The sequence below is a fragment of the Hyposmocoma kahamanoa genome, unplaced genomic scaffold, assembly GCF_003589595.1.
Source record: "Hyposmocoma kahamanoa isolate Upper Pololo Valley unplaced genomic scaffold, ASM358959v1 64, whole genome shotgun sequence".
NCBI lineage: Eukaryota > Metazoa > Arthropoda > Insecta > Lepidoptera > Cosmopterigidae > Hyposmocoma > Hyposmocoma kahamanoa.
Window position 1 is genome coordinate 1,667,494 of NW_020653852.1, and position 17,228 is coordinate 1,684,721.

General features: G+C 37.4%; 1 protein-coding gene across 1 annotated transcript; it reads left to right on the forward strand.

Annotated features, from left to right (window-relative positions):
* Nucleotides 1-8,224: 8,224 nt before the first annotated feature.
* Nucleotides 8,225-9,343, forward strand: LOC113230792. The gene is made up of 3 exons (XM_026464881.1): nucleotides 8,225-8,444; nucleotides 8,679-8,891; nucleotides 9,321-9,343. Exons 1-3 carry the CDS (start codon nucleotides 8,225-8,227, stop codon nucleotides 9,341-9,343), a joined length of 456 nt encoding a protein of 151 aa, XP_026320666.1.
* The last annotated feature ends 7,885 nt before the right edge of the window (nucleotides 9,344-17,228 follow it).

Below are 17,228 nucleotides of genomic sequence, written 5' to 3' on the forward strand. Positions count from 1 at the left end.
TAACCTAGTTTGAGCACCAGTCTTCCACAATAAAAAGTATACACTGTATTTTATGTACTAGATATAAGTTTCACTGTGGAAGAGAATAAATACATTATTATTATTATTGTTTAATGTTACCCGCTTTGGTTTATAAAATACTCTTACAGAAGTACTGAATTTCGTACATCTTCAAAAAGTTAACATTTAAAGACCAAACATATGTTAAGGAGCTCCAATTCATTTACATTCCTCTTAGAACACCGTAAATTGACGGCATTAGTCGCACCTTCATACAAATTAACTTGAAAGTTACAGCATTCTTTGGGGTTAAAATCTGAAAATCAAATTGTCGTAACCCACATAATCGTCATTAGGAGTAGGACTATTTCAAATTCGAGTTTATTGTTACCTATTTTTAATAGGTTTATTTGCTAAATTTGGCCCAAAAAAACTCAAACCTTTTCAGAGTTATGATTTTTTTTCGTATTTGCAATTTTTGTTTTGGCTCCAGTTCAGTTTTTGAGTGTTACAGCATTATCGCTTTCCAGCGACGATATGTACCTTGTTACTTGATACGAATAATTTGGTGCAAAAATATTTGCTTTTAAAATACCGATATGGTGTCTTATTAAACTATTTAATACAATCAATAAAATCGCAGCGGTCTACATTTAATAAACCAAGTAACAGAGTTAACTTATAAATATTAGGCGCTTACACAGATTTAAATGTTTACATTAAATGGATGAAATGATATTGTTCTTCTATTATAGGGGCTATGTTATACGTTGAGCAGTATTGGTGGCAATTCTTTGCTCTCCTAGTAGATCCATAAATTTTATAGGTGTCATATAAAGAAAAGGCATTCAGAAACCACGGACCTAGGTAATTTGAAAAGTGCGTATACATTGTTGAAGCCGAGGACTTAGTGTTATTGATTTTTTCATTATTATGTCCTTAAACATTTTATTATATCTAGCAGTGAACGTCTTTCTAGTGCAATAATAATGATAACTTAACCAATAGTACTTTTCAAAGCTCATAGATGACTTTTGTTGAAAACGGGAAAACTCTTTAAGATTCTAGAGAGGTTGTTTATATATCCATATTGTATTTCAATTTGCAAATATTAACCCCAAGTCGTAAACTCCTCCATTAGATGGTAATGTCAGTATTGACATTTCGATACAAAGCACAAACCAGTTTAAAATGAAATGCGTGTTTGTTCCAAATATTTGTTACTCAAGTTACATGCCAGTTGCTGAAAATAGATATTGCAAGGCTCACTTTACGCTAGACAAGAAGATAGGTGGGGTAGGTATTTAATAAGGGGCCGTCATCGAGCAGTATGTGTCCCAAAGGAACAGTAACTTGTCTCATTAATTTGCTATTACGACGCGAACTTCACATTTCCACCTTGTTTTATTACTTCGCAAGTTTGCAATTTAAAATTACACTGGCTGTCAGAGGTACCTGTTTGAAGACACACAAGAGTTTTTACCAAAACTTCATAATTTATTTATCTACTTGGTCCAAAAGCTAAGAAGTTGCTGCTCTTCATCAAGACCATTTCTTGTCTAAGTTATGGAAAGCAAAACCAGACTATGAAAGGACATACTCGCAAAATAAACTTATTGAGATTTTGTTATAATTATTAATACAAAGATCGAACCGACGTCTTCTTGCATACGTGCCAGACGCTATACCAACTAAGCCACGGAACGAACCAACGGACCTCACGAATTTTTCTATGTGCTTGCGTCGTGTCTTTGTACTTGGTCTTTCAACGACTTTTTAGTCGTAGCGCCATCTATGAGAAATCTATGACAGATTTATCACCCAGTTAGTACCTTTACAGCTACCAATCCTGGCGAGAGATGTCGCTATTCACTGTATTAATTAAAGTTCTATTGAATTGATATTCAATAAAAATTTAATTATTGAGATTTTGTTTACATTGTTTATGTTTATTAACCCGTTCATGGAAAGTAGTTAAACAATACTGCACACAAAAATGTCACTACTTATCTTTGTGCCGTAGTGCTGATTCAATATAAAATGTTCAATGTTCATTTATAATAGCCATGAGCGACTTTGACGGACGCTTCTGCGTGAACATCAATCACTACCTTACTCCATTGCTGCTGCAAACAGTCGAAGAGAAGCTCTCATATTTCCTTAAGTAAAATGTCACACTACATGGGCTAAACAGCAATATCATTACATTGTATAAATACTTTACAGTTAAGAGCATTCTCTTAACTGTAAAGTATTTATCAGGGTAAAATATTTAACTCACATTCATACACTGTCGAAGTATGCAGTTAAAAATTACTCCAAGACACACTTTTAACTGTAGATTATTATGATACTGAAAATCTGTTAACGTGAAGAAATCCACATCATCCACATACACTCCCATACAAACACTCACAAGCGCGCGCGCACGCACGCACGCACGCACGCACGCACGCACGCATGCACGCACGCACGCACGCCCGCCCGCCCAAAGCCCGCCCGCTGTTTTCAGGCGCCTTGTAAGTCGAGTCGCGCTTAGTTGGACTCGGTTGGTTGGAGTCGAATTTATACAATTTTTTCAACAAAAAGTAAGTACGTTACAAAAAGTAGCTGAATTATGGCGCTAAATAGAAACAAATTGTAGCATTTACTTCAAAACGTTGCTCAATCTAGTGACAAAGTCGCAAAATTGGCAACTAACTAAGAAGCTTGTATGTCTTCTTTTTGAATACTCCGGTGAGCTGGGTAGCAACTTGTGTCAAAGAATAAGCTTAGCTATTCAAAGAGGAAACGTGGCAAGCTTCTTGGACTTGATTTTAACTAACTGAGAGTTAAAACTAAAAAATATACATTGTACTTATTCCTATGAAACAGCAAGCGGTCATCGTGTAACCTAGTTTTTGATCCATTGCGGCTTAAATCGCCAAGATCTGAGGGGCACTGCCACCGCGCTCAGAACCCTGAGACATAAGTTGGCAAGTTTCATGTGCTTGTAACTTCACCGGCACTCTTACCCTTCGAAACCGGAACGCAGTAATTCTCACTTTACCCTTGGCGGCAGATATATAGCAGTACTTCCCTGAACGAACTCTTTCTCAAGAAGATTACAGCTACTAAAGTACCGGCACGCTATAATGGCCGTTATGTCCGCTCATCAAGTTTCATATTAATTCATAACTACTTTGAAGGAGCTAATTGATGTAGGTACATTGTTGTCAATGGTGATGTGCAATAAAATTTATGGACTGTATAATTTTACGACTCAACTCGGTATTTGTTTTTCGAAATTCAAAATTTTTGTAAATGAAATCTAATACGATCGTCACGTATAGGATCGCAGGCATTGACTTACAATTATATGGACGTCGGGTCCGCGCTAAAAAGTGTCCGAACTTGTAAGGCGTTAAAAGCGTATACAGAGCGTCAAACTCCGCTTTAGTCTTCATTTGTTCGACTGACAGCGCGATACTGCGATGACATTACAATTTATATTCAACGTTTTATGCTTTTTCATATTCCTTTACATGTCACTACGTTTAAATAGGTTGACTTGGGACATTTTTTTCGTGGTTTTTGTATTAGACCCGTCGTCCATTTATTTGTAAGTCAACGATCGCAGGCCACGTTTTTATTTTCATTTTATTAAAACCATTTAATCAGCTACCCCTTGCAATACTAGTCATACATCTAAAAACTTATAGATGCGACAAGAATTTGATAATATTTTTTTCGATAATGAATTAATATTTCACCTCACTATTGTGATCTGTCAAAACGGCCATTAACTTACTACTAGTTAACTAACTCTAATTAACTTCATTAATTAATTAACTTCATATATTATGTATATTTTAATGTACACGGGGTCTTAGGAGGTTGTGGTAAGACTCATATAACACGAAATCTCATTTGCGTCATCAATTTTCTATATTAAAGCTATAATTACAACGAACAGTTTCAATATAAGAAAATTAATACATATCGAGTTCTTAGGTTTTCGCGATTGTTGCACATAGAAAATGAAACTATTTTTCCGGATTTAAATCGCGTTTTTTCAAACAAACCGACGTTTCGGGCCCTTTACAGGTCCCAAGGTCACGGTTGACTGAGGTGGTACAGTCTTCAACCAGTTATGTCTAATATTGATGAAACCACCCTATTTTTTCACTATAGTTACAATAGTTATTAATTAAATACCTTATTTTTAATTTTACAAAGAAAACATTCCAATTTACGCTACATTAAGTTTTACAAATTATTTCATTAAGTTCAATTTATTATTAATTAATAATAGAAATTAGAATAAACTAATTTTTTTAAATCCGGATATTATAATTAGTTTCATTTCCTATAAAATTAATACAACTGCTATTTTCTACCACTGAGACAAGTATCTCGCTTGCACCTGTGTGTCCCTGATTACACTAATACTCTTGATTTAGATCTCAATCGTATTACCTACGTTATTATCAATTCGCGTAATCGAAACAATACGGACGGAATATGGATGTTTTTTAACAGTAGCTCAGTAAGCTGTTTTTCACTATAGCAAATAAAATCGTCGAAAGCAGCTTACCTCGTCGGATAAAACTGTCAGGCGTTTCATTCATTCAAATTAAATTGAAAATATTGTTGATGTCTTCATCTAATCAATAATCTATTTTTAATAATCAATTGACTCTTCGGCACTAGTAGTTTATCTCGACTTCTAAAGACTTCACAACTCGTGGGTTCCTGATAGTTCTTTTTAAGGTAAACTACCATCAGCCATGAATTAATAAAGAAGCCACAGAGTTAAAACCTTGATTTCAAGTGTAATTTTGTTATCTGTATTTAGACTCAAGTTTAACTTAATGTCAATAACTTTAGGGCCCTGTTAACTGTTGACATAGATTGACAAGTCCCATACACCTGTAATTTCACCAGTACCCTTACCCGTAACCGCTCACGCGATACGTGCAATGCAAGCCGTAGAAGCATACCACGCCTAGAGGTGATGATTTTGTACCGATTTATCGGATATCGAAGTTATAACAGGGAAAAGAACTAATATTAATTGCTATTTCGGTAACTACTCTAGCGGTCCATAAAGTTTTTAATGGCTGGGTCTGTCATTTAAAAAAAATAAACAACTTCAAATATACGTCACGACAATCGTGTGTGTTATTGTTTGGGCTGGTGATTTCGGTGTTTATTTATTGAAAACATACTGTAAGTAGCGTTTTTTAAGTTTACCCTGAATATAAATGTTTATAAACTACACTTTAAGGAGTAATTTCATGGTAAACGTTAGAACCACTCAAACGGAATGTTATCATATTTATCCAAGTACACCAAAAATTTCATCAGTGCTTTTTAAGTGCAGGATTTGCGGTGTATTACTGCATTTTATTTGCGATGTTTTTGTTGGTAGTACGGAGGGTATTTATTTAGCAATGCAGAATAATAATTTTTACTTATAAAAACTTGCATTTAAACTGAATGCTTTTCTAATTTGCGAAACCAAATAGCCGCCATTTTGCGGTAGGAGGAGCGCATCGCGTGAGCGGATAAAACAAAAACCGGAACGCAGCAATGCTCACATTACTGCTTGGCGGCAGAAATATTGAAGGTAGCAGTACTTCCCCGAATAAACTTTTTCACAAGTAGCACTACTGCTACTAAATTGAATATCTGTATTGATATAGAAAATAAAATGTTTCTCTACAAAGTCAAGGTATCAAACTTGACCTTGACAAACTGATTGTGGTGGATAACATGGAAGAACAAAGACTCCAGGGTGGACTTGGAATGACCAAGTGACCACCCTCACTGGCCTCCCTATTGCAACGGCCCTGATAGAAGCCGAAAACAGAACTTGATGGAAGAAACTCGTCCAATGAGGAATACGACTGAGAAGAAAAGTTACACATACCACAGAACAATAAATATAGTAGAAGTGGTTACTGAGCGTGACACGTGTTCCAAAAGCACGTGTAGTTCCACATACTTGAGTTCAGTCCGCTATTTCCGCTTTGTACGTCATGAGCGTGTCAATTATCTCTCGCAAAACCTCGAAAATCGTGCAAAAATGCTTATTTTTCTGCTAAAGAGTGCAAAAATAATAGCACCTGTAATAATATCGGCGGTGGTGTTTCATAACTTTAAATGTTATTTAATTTTAATAAATTTTCTGTTTATCGTAATATTTTTTTTGTTACAACACACAAAAATATATCTTCTACTCCAGCAATATGGTCGATTTTTGAAGAACTAAATGAACATCGAGTACGTCGTCGTTCAGCCATGGACCGCCAGCTGGCAGCACATTGATTGAAATTGCAATATAAAATCAAAACGTCGTAACTTACAACAATTAAATTATATTAACAGTCTGAATACGTTACGTCTTTTTAAAATAGAAACTATGAGCAATCATTATCAAGATTTCATAGAGTTTAACATATGATAGTATGGTTTTGGAGAAACTTCATTGTTTTTTCATCCGTGATTTTTACCTTAAATTATAACCCGAATGTGTGCATGTGTCTATGCGGGAGTATACTTGATTTGAAACTACGGAACTCCTAAGTCGGGTTTGCGTGTAAGGACGAAATTGTAAAAGTCATGAGGCGAAAACGGCTTAACAAAAAGCACAAATTCATTATATACAAAAATGGCGTCTAGACTAGACAAGGGTAAAAAGCAGCAACGTGGCAGTGCAGAGAGAAGCGTGCCAAAACAACGGATATAGAACCGATATTCGTATCTTAATAGCCTAAACTTCCTCGTAATATAATGCTTCACACGGAGATAGCGTGCGCGAATAAATTCGGTGGTCGACAGTGACCACTTCCTGGCGCGACCGAGGTTCGACTCCGCTCGTTTTTTGTGAAGCTCCACAAAGATAAATAAAATAAAAACTCGCTGTTTTTCGAGAATATTGGCTCAACCCAAAGAAGGATGGCGAAAACTGACTCAATATTTATAAAATCAACGAAGAGCCGTCCGTTTATTAAGTTTTAGTTTTTACTTTATGCTTAGTTATATATATATTTTTGTATACTTTTAGAAATCCGAAATAAAGAAATTGTAAAACTATGTATTTAGAATAAATGCAAGAACACAACGCAATTGATTCTGTTCGACTATAGACTAAGTAACATTCTCATACGTATATGTTTTATTTTAAACGTGATTGAAGGTTACCTACCTAAGATGCCTACTCAAATAATCAATTAAACAATAATGACGTAGAGTAAAAAATTAAGCACATTGTGACAAAAATGTTTAGACATTGTTTAAATGAGAGATAAGATAGTTTGCAAGGGAACGTCTCTACTCGAGACCTTCTTGCTCATGTCAATGTCACATTGAGATTGGGAACAGTGTAACCATTTGTAGCAGAATTCTGTTAACGTTTAACTGTTAACGTTTTATTAAAAGTGGCACAGTTAGGCAGATTTGGGAATATTCAACACGTTATTTACTATTTTTGGGAACAAACTGAAAACTTGTTGCTTTTTACTACTACAAACAAACATCTGAAGCGAAATACAGGACAGTCTTCTAAATCTATATCCTTTACCTTTTATACCTTTTAGCCCCAGCTTTTACAACCTTTTTTGATGCTTTGTAATGAATCACAAGTATTGATAGGTCACAATATACACTTTTATGGACAGTAGAGCACCTTGTGAAAGGGTTCGTCCCCTGTGGAACATCGGATATGATTGGGTCCTGCGGGGCGTCCTTCCTTCCGGGCTCCGGGTGTTCTGCTACGCGGACGACGCCCTGGTCACATCCCGAGGGAAGAACTTTGAGGTAGCGGCGGCAGCGGGAGTTCGGCAGGTCGTTGGGCGGATCGAAATACTGGGCCTGAGAAAACCGAGGCTCTATGTTTTCACGGACCCCGGAGGAGGCTGCCCGCGGGTACCAGCATTGACGTCTGAGGGGTGTCCGTTGCAGTGAAGCCTCAGATGAAATATTTGGATTTTTACCTCGACGGTAGGTGGAACTTCCGGGAGCATTTTCGATGATTGGCTCCCAAGCTAATCGGGACCGCATCTGCTCTCGGAAGACTCATACCTAATCTGGGCGGTCCGAATGTGACCTGCCAACGGTTATATTCCGGCGTGGTAAGGTCCATGGCGCTATATGGCGCACCGGTGTGGCTCGGAGCTCTGATCGGCCCGAACAAGGCCGAGCAGCGTAAGCCACAGCGGGTCATGGCGGTCAGAACAATATGAGAATACCGCACCGTGTCGTACGAGTGGCGTGTGTGCTCGCTGGTGCGCCTCTCTGGGACCTCGATACTGGGGTCCTTGCGGAGGTGTATAGGCGATGCGCAGACGCACGAGCCCAGGAAGAAGGACTGACCCCCGAGGAGGTCATGAGGTGGAGGAGATCCGCCCAACAGAAAGTGCTGGCGCATTGGCGAAGTCGGCTGGAGGAGCCGAGCGCGGGCGAGTAGACTGTGGCGGCGGTTCGTCCCGTCCTCAAGGAATGCGGCACGGTTCGCTCACTTACCGGCTGTTGCAGATCCTGTCGGGGCATGGTAGCTTCGGCAAGTATCTGTGGTACATAGTCGGTAGAGCCACTGCCGGCATGTCACCACTGCTCTTACAGTGAGGACACTGCCGACCATACACTCGCAGAGTGTCAAGCGTAGGTGCAACAAAGCGCTTCCCTCGCTGCAGTGGTGGGAAATGACCTCTCGCTGCTGGCTGTGGTCAAGGCCATGGTCGTCGACGTGGCGTCATGGGAGGCGATGGCCTCATTCTACGAGGAAGTGATGGCGCAGAAGGAGGCCACGGAGCGTAGTCTAGAGTACGATCCAATCTCGGCTCTGATCCGCAGGAGGAGAACGGGACGAAGAATGCGGAAGCGTTCCCGCGCGTTCCCGCCACAAGGTGCGTGGAGGAACACCCCGGGAGTTTTAGTAGGCAGGCCTCTGTTCTTAGTGAGGAGAGTCCCACATAACCCCGCGCCTCCCCCGGGCGTGCGGTACACGTCCCGCATTTCTCCGGGTAAAAAAAAGGGAAGTACTGCCACCTTACCTATTTCTGCTGCCAAGCAGTCATGTCAGCATTACTGTGTTCCGGTTTGGAAGGGTACGAGTGATGATGAAATTACAAACACGTGGGACTTATCAACTTATGTCTCAGGGTGACGGGCGCAATGCAACTGTTATGGACAGGCTTGCCATCAGGCGCACGACTTGTTCGTCCCGTCACTTGATATTATTAGAAAAAAAAACAGGATGTTGCCATCCTTCTTTACCCGTTTTTGACTTATTACTGAGTTTTATTCAGAAAATGCTTAATTATATTGTGATTCAGATTCCAAGCTTCTCATTGGTTAGAATAATCACATGACAACATTGGGATAGTCTGCGATTCGTCAACTTTGAGAAGCAGGCGCTTCTCAGTTTTTTTAATAAATTGCCATGGGCCACTATAATAGAAAGCCGTCGTGTTCTTCACGTAAAACCTGGCCAGAATGAATTAATGCTTCAGACAATATAGCCAATTGCCTGGTTTAAATCTAGACAGTTTCAAGGAACTAATGAGTATGATAGGGTTGCCAACCATATGTAAAACTAAGTAACTTGTCATGAGTATATATTTATAATGTTTTACTACCATGACATTAAATTAATACCATGGTGGTAAAACATGGAATTAGTGAACTAAAGTATCAGGGCGACAGGCGCAATGGCAGTGCTCCTCAGATCATTGTGACTTAAAGCTCTGAGTGGCAATGTAACTGTTATGGAACGGCATGTCGGTTACCACTAGGCGCCTGACTTGTTCATCCCGTAATCATACCAAGTAATATCATAAAAGAATTTACTGAGTCTCTTCGGTAGTCACATTTGGAATATAAATTATAACAATAGCAATAAAGCATTTAGCACACAAGCGAACAGATGATCGAAACAGAAAGAAGCAAAATCTGAATCCAATGGAATATAAAGAAATTAGGCAACGAAGGATATTAATATTAAGTGGCAAGAAAAGGCTCCAATGCTCAAAGCAAAGAATACAAAAGTCCATAATGGTATACTGTTTAGTCCACAAGGAAATATTGTGTTTGTTTCCACAGGCAGTAAAGGCTAATTTTGTACACTTCATTACATCAGTAAACCCTTTTTTCTCTTTGAGTTAGCAGCAGGAAAAATGAATAGGAATATAATTGAACAAACTTCAAAGCGTTTTCTTATAATACCGAATTTATTAACAAGGGCGAGTTTACAAAAAATTTAATTTGTTTCCAGACGTCTATAGACCCACTTATAAATCAAGGAAACACACTTGAAAAGTCGCTTACATTTTTTTAAATTTAATTTACACAACAGGGCTGACAAATACTAAAAATTCCCTTTGACAAAAAGTCTTCAAAACAAAACAATCTGAAACAAGCATACAGAGAAATTCGTTAGGTTCTGCTGGTTCGACCCGTAGCTCAGTTGGGAGGGCTTCAGCCGCTGTATGGCTAGGTAGCTGGTTTGGGTCCAGCAGGATCGAAAGAACTTTTGTACCTTTTTGTTAATAATTATTACGTTTTTACTTTTATACTTATTCCATATCTGTGTTCGTGGTAATGTTCTTCGTTATCTTTGTTCTTGTGTTAAGATATTATAATTAAAGTGAGAATTATTTAAAAAATAAGTCCTCTAGAGTATGTGCTGGGCAGCGGTGTGAACCGCCACGTACGCTGACACTCTTGCCCCATACCATTAAGATCCAGCACACCAGTAAGAGAGCTGGCAGAAAGAATAAAGAGTAATAAGTACCAAAACCTCGGATTACCTATTTACAGCCTTTGGAGTAGAAGCTCTTGGCCCGTGGGGTCCCTTCAAAAAATTAGTAGAATGTCTAAGAAACCCAAGGGCTACCTTGCCCAACGCATTAGCATAGCCATACAAAGGAGATGCCTGCATCTCGGGCACCTTGCCGCGGGGACCCAATTTTATTCATAAAATTCAAACCTAGTTTCAGTTTCTAGTCTTTAAGGTTTTATTGTACCTTACCTATATGTTTCAACTTATTGTTTAATAAAAACTTATTATATAGTATACGATTTCTTCATAAAACAATATAGGCGAATACGAAAAATAAAACTGTTTAGATATTTTAAACGCATCGCGTTCTTAGGTTTTCGCGATTGTTACACACAGGAAATGAAACTACTTTTCCGGATTTAAAACGCGTATATTCGTTTTTTCAAACAAACCGACGTTTCGGGCTCTGTTCAGGTTCCATGGTCACGGTTGACTCCTGTAAAGGGCCTGAAACGTCGGTTTGTTTGAAAAAACAAATATACGCGATTTAAATCCCGAAAAATAGTTTCATTTCCTATTTTAAACGCGTTAAATTTTTATTAAAATAATCTCAGTAAAGACTATTAAAAAACGGACCTCAAAAGTTCACGGAATCCCATCTATTTGCTAAGTTTTATTGAAATCGAACTCATTGCCTAGTTTGCCACACTTAGAGGTGGAACATTTTCTTTAAATTTAAATGGGACCGCTACCGAGGTATCCTCTTTCGAATAAAAAGAGAATCATCGAAATCGGTTCACAATTATCGGAGTAATCATGTATCATACCTACACACAAAAGTGCTGTCGAATTGAGCACCTCCTATTTTTAAATGTGGTTAAAAACTACGTCATGAACTAACTAACTAACTAACAAACTCTATTACTTTTTATTTCATAATTCAAAAGTTTAGAGTTAGTAAGAGAGCGTGTTATGAAAGATGATGCAGTAACCAGGTAAGGAAAGTTAACGCTTTGATGGTTTGCTCATGTGGAAAGGATAAATGTTAGTAAACTGACGGCGCAAATTTATCGAGCGAATGTGGAGGGAATTGTGGGGAGAGGTAGACCTCGACGTGTCTCGATCAGATTGGAGACGTCCATGAATAAACGGGCATTTGCGAAGTGACGGATACGATGAGAGGAGGTGAAAAAGGTTTGTCCGGAACGTAGCGAATGATGATTCATAGACTATACCTTTTTTTTTTTTTTTTTTTTGACGGGCGGGAAATCTTTATGGATACCCCTGAGCCCAGGGAGACTCAGGAGTTATGTGGGGACTCTCCCTCCAAACTGAGGGACTACCCCACTAAAACCCCCCCGGGTTGCCCTCTCGCCGGTTGAGTCGGCGCCGTGGGATCAGTGAACATTCACCACGACGCCGCCCGGATTCATAGACTATACCTACCCCAGTGTGAAATAGGCGTGATGGTATAATTAACGTAATCATTATTTTTTTTTCCCTCAGAACGGGACGCCTGTACATTTATTAATGTTGTCAAAATAAAACACGTGCTTATGATGGTTACGAAAGAAATATTTAATGATCAAATTTCGAATTCAAATTTTTCCATTTTCAGCCATTACAGGGCAAAAGGCAGTGGGACCACTGCAGGGCAAAGGCCCTTCCCTTTGCCCACTGTTCGCGATTTAACGCCGCTACAGGTCAAAACCTCATATACGCGTCCAATTCGTCACGCCATCTCGTTCTGGGTGTTCCACGGCTTCGTTTTGGGTCTGGGGGGATCCACTCCGCGGTGGTCTTTGCCCACAGCTCGTTTGACATGCGGCAGACGTGTCCGGCCCAGTTCCATTTTAAAAGTGAACTAAAAATGTTTAAGTTTCTATACAATTGCAAATGGCTTTGTTTGATTCCACGTAACGTCATATTATCATAGTAAAATTGAGGATATGCACTGTTTATTACATGGTTTGAAAATACGATTTCTAAAAATTTTCCTTATAGAAAAAAACACAAACTTGACTCGATACTTTACAAGAAAACCGGTGTATTGAATAGATACTTTACATATACCAATGATTTTTTTTTATATCAACTGAATTAAAAAGAACATATATTGTATACGATATACATTTTTCAAACATGGACCATTTGAATATCCCTGCTGCTCGACCTAAGCAAAAAGAACCGTCTGAGTACGGGAAAAAAATTGAATTCGAACTTAGGTAGTATAGACTCTTAATGATCAAAAACTAAAAAAAGAATTAATGTTGGGTAGCTTCGCTTATCTATCGCCTATCCACACGGGATATTTTATAACGCGCTCTGTATTCTCTGTATGTCTATGTGTGTGTATTTATATGCGTCACCTTTGTGCTTTGTATTTTTTTTTTTTTGTTGTATAGCATGTTAAACAAATTCATTTTAATTTAACTGCCTGCCCCAGTGAGATATAATTATGTGTGTAGTTGAAAAATATTTTTGAAGTTAATTCCGTGAATTGTGCCCTTTCTTAGTTCTAAATCGGGCACGCTTTTTATGCAAATTCGTGAACACAACATTTTGTTACAAGCAGATGAGAATTCATTGCAGTGACGACAGGTTTGAAGATTTATTACTGCATGATATTTTTTTAAGTTCGCGTGTCGACGTCCAAAATGTCGGCCACATTCAATTAACATTATTACATTTGTAGTATGTAGTTGCAATACCGAGTTAAACTTCAATATAATCATTGGTTACATAAAGGGGAAACTCACTTCCTTTACAATCCTTTTTCCTCCGCCCCAGATAGACCTGAGTTCTCTTCAATCCTCCTATCTCACCTTACCGCTTGAAAAATTCGTTACCATCATTGACGTTTCTAACCGTCTGACTTCGCTACGCTGGTGGCGCCCCCTATGAACTCGACCTATCCTTCGCTTTACAAACTTCTGTACTTTTAATGAATACGTTCAAATATTACAATACATAGCATAGTAATTGACCTATTATATTAAATATAAATTGAAATACGTAACTGTTAATGACATATCAAAAATAGATAAACATTCCTTTGTGTTATTATAATTTTATCAAGTGACCTTTGGACCATGATTTTTTTAATGATATTAAATGACGGGACGAACAAGTCGTGCGCCTGATGGTAAGCCTGTACATAACAGTTGCAGTGTCACTCATAGCTTTAAATCGCAATGATCTAAGCCTGCCACTGCAGCCCCGCACGTGCACGCGCCTGTAGTTTAACCAATACCCTTATAGTCACGAAAGAAAGAAAATTTAGCAGAATTAGGGGTAGATTTACGGTGATTATCTTTCCTGTATTTTAACTCTTAAACGACAACAGATATTTGTGTTAGGTGTTTTATTTTGATATTCTAAATTTAAACTAAGTTTTATTGTCGCCGCGAAACACCAGAGCCCGGATTGTTTTCCATGCACAACCCATCAAATGTTGTGTGACAAAGAAGTGAGTTTTTGGGGTCTCAGTGTTTAGTAATTAAGCTTTACTCTCTCTCTGTATAATCAAAGAGCTGCATGCCTCACGTGCGCCTCGGTGACCGCTGACCCAGTCAACGATATTGTGCTTAACATAGCTATTGTTAAGGGTTATTAAGGTGATATTATCGAGGTATTTTTACTAACCATCTATGGACCATTAAGTTGTCTGAAAATAAGTAAGTTTTATTTTATTTTTATAACTTCGCACTGCTATTACAACAGTGTTGTAACTCGAAATATGTGAGATTCAATATTATATTATTGCTGGACGTAAAATTTCATTCTCTACACGTCAATAAAACCATCGTTAGACTTTTGTAAGAAACAAATAAAAGATATCTACTTAACTCAAAATGAGGCAACCTTTTTGTCAGCTAGTTCTGGACAAAAAAAAAATAGGTCATACTAAGAAATATGAAATAATTTTTTCCCTTTTATTATATACGAGTACTTGGCATGTAGGAAATTGATTTAGATTTCTTTTATAAACTTTAACCTATACGTACATCTTAATAATCTTTCACGAGAGAGTAATTCGTTTATTTATCGATTATGAACAAATACACTATTTGATTTAATACACAGTACGACAGTACGATTTGTAATACGAACTCAAAACTCTATTTTATTGCATACCGTAACATTAAAAAAATACAAAAAAAAAATGTTTCTTTATTTTATTTTCATTATATAATATGAAATAAGATTGGGTTTCAATCATAGAAACATTTAAGGAGGCTGGTATCACGACTGTGGCATCACAGTACATTTACTCAAATATTTTGTATGCCCGTAAAAATATGCACAATGTTATTACGAAAGAAGATATCCATAATATTACCCTTAGAACTAAGTCCAAATTTATGGTACCACGATTTCGTGTAACTAAGGTAAACGATTCTTTTATATACGTTTTTACAATAAGATTCCAGAGCATATATTAAGATTATCATTTCCTAAGGTTAAAACTTACATTCAAAGTGTCTCGAAAACTATGTGTTAGCTAAAGATGTATTGTATGAAAAGACGACATGGCTCTACGTTCATCGCAAATATGATTTAAAGTGTATTCCATACCATTTAAGTTTATTTGAAAAGAGCAATCCCTAAAGTTTCACCCTTCGAAGTTGAAACACAGTAATGTTGACATTACTGCTCGGCGGCAGAAATAGGTAAGGGGGCAGTACTATCCTGTACGAACTTAGCCTTTAGTCTTCGATTCCGGGCTTCTAATAGTCTTTTTCGTAATTGCGTTTTTAGGGGCAATTTATTTTCGCACACTTAGTAATAATTTATTTATTTTATCTTAGAGGGTACAAATTAGAAATTTAAATAGCATTGGTAAGCAAACAGTTCTCCGTCGATAGAAATTAAGTTAACTATAAAGAAAAAAAAAACACAAGATGATACCTAGGTCAAAACAAAAAGAACGTGTCATTAAAAGAGTAACAAAACTTAATTTGATTTTTGAAAGACCAAGATGTGTAGAGCCAGGACCAGTCGCTAGTCCGTGAGTTTCGTTGTCTAGGGATATACTTAAGGAAATATACGTGAGTTTTGTTCAATCTGTATTGATTTATTTTATTCCTGAATAGGGTGGAGCTGCAAAAACTCGTTTCCTCGAGTTGGAACGTGCGCAACGCAATTTGCTTAAATTAATGTATTTAAAAAAAAGACGATTTGCCACTAGCAGTTTGTATCAACTATCAAATTTAGCCACTGTAAGGAAACTCTATATCACTCAAACTGTACTCAGACAACTTAGGTCTCTAAAATATGATCTAAATATTTGGAAGAGGAGAAGAAAGTATATGATAAAGTATAATAATAAAGTACATAAAACATTTGTAAACAGACGATACAGCAAACGATCGGCCCATTTGTACAATTTAATTAATAAGGAATTAGAATTATCCGCCAAAAGTTATAGAGTCTGCAAAAAGTTATATCAAAATGGCTACAGTCGAAATCGTATGAGGAAACCGAAGATCTATTAGAACAGTTGCTTTAAAAACACTACTTTCCTAATCTATGGCAACAGGTTAACACACACACACACACACACACATACAAACACTTTTTCATATACAAATGCACACACATACGTTTTGAGATTCAAATTAAACTTAAAATTAGAAGCTAAGAAAATTGAAAATTGTTAAAAAAATAAATTGTTTGTTTTGTTTTGTGGATGTTTGGAAATGTAAAAATTAAACACTACATTAAGTATAAGTTAAAAATGTTAAATATGCATTTATAGCTATGGAAGAGCGGTACCTCCTGACACAGGCTTGACAAGCTTAATAGAAGGTACCATCCACTGTTAATGAAAAGTTTTCTTTACAGTATTACTGAAATGAACATTTTATTAATTAATTTATTATTATTTATAGCACTCGCAAAACCAACATAAAACATAAAATTATCCATACAATCTATAATTACAAAAAAGAAAAAGAAAAATTAACAACAATAACTCTTGTATTAATAAAACTGTTCATTATCTTACTTCACTAATAAAAAATGCACGTGATAATAAATTTCTTACTGACGCACAGCTTATAAATAAAGGCCACATCTGCAAAATGACAATTTTTCAGGAGAGAGGTTTAAAGGTTCCACGACGAAGATAACGAAATTAGTTGATAACTTTTATGTTTAAATAAGAAAGTTATAAAATTTCACATAATACATTCTTTTTTATGACTTTCATGCGGTAGAAGTACTTTTTCTCAAACATGCTCGGAAATGTTTGCATTACTTTCAAAAAACAAATACGGAAAGTTGGTCATTTATGGACCGTGCGGCGTCTTCCAGGCCAAGGCCTGCAACGTAAGTTATCATCATCATTCAGCCATATGACGCCCAACGATCTTCACGACGATCGGTCCTGCGCTGCCCGCATCCATCGGCTTCCCGCGACCTTTACCAGATCGTCGGTCCACCTGGTGGGGGGGCCTAC

Bases quoted from the DNA above. Each gene is read 5' to 3' on its own strand.
- LOC113230792 (XM_026464881.1), top strand. From the start codon at position 8,225: ATGAGAATACCGCACCGTGTCGTACGAGTGGCGTGTGTGCTCGCTGGT. The intron at 8,445-8,678 runs GCGAGTAGACTG...CCCTCGCTGCAG, and splicing joins GCTGGAGGAGCCGAGCGCGG to TGGTGGGAAATGACCTCTCG. The intron at 8,892-9,320 runs GTGCGTGGAGGA...ATTGTGATTCAG, and splicing joins CCGCGCGTTCCCGCCACAAG to ATTCCAAGCTTCTCATTGGT.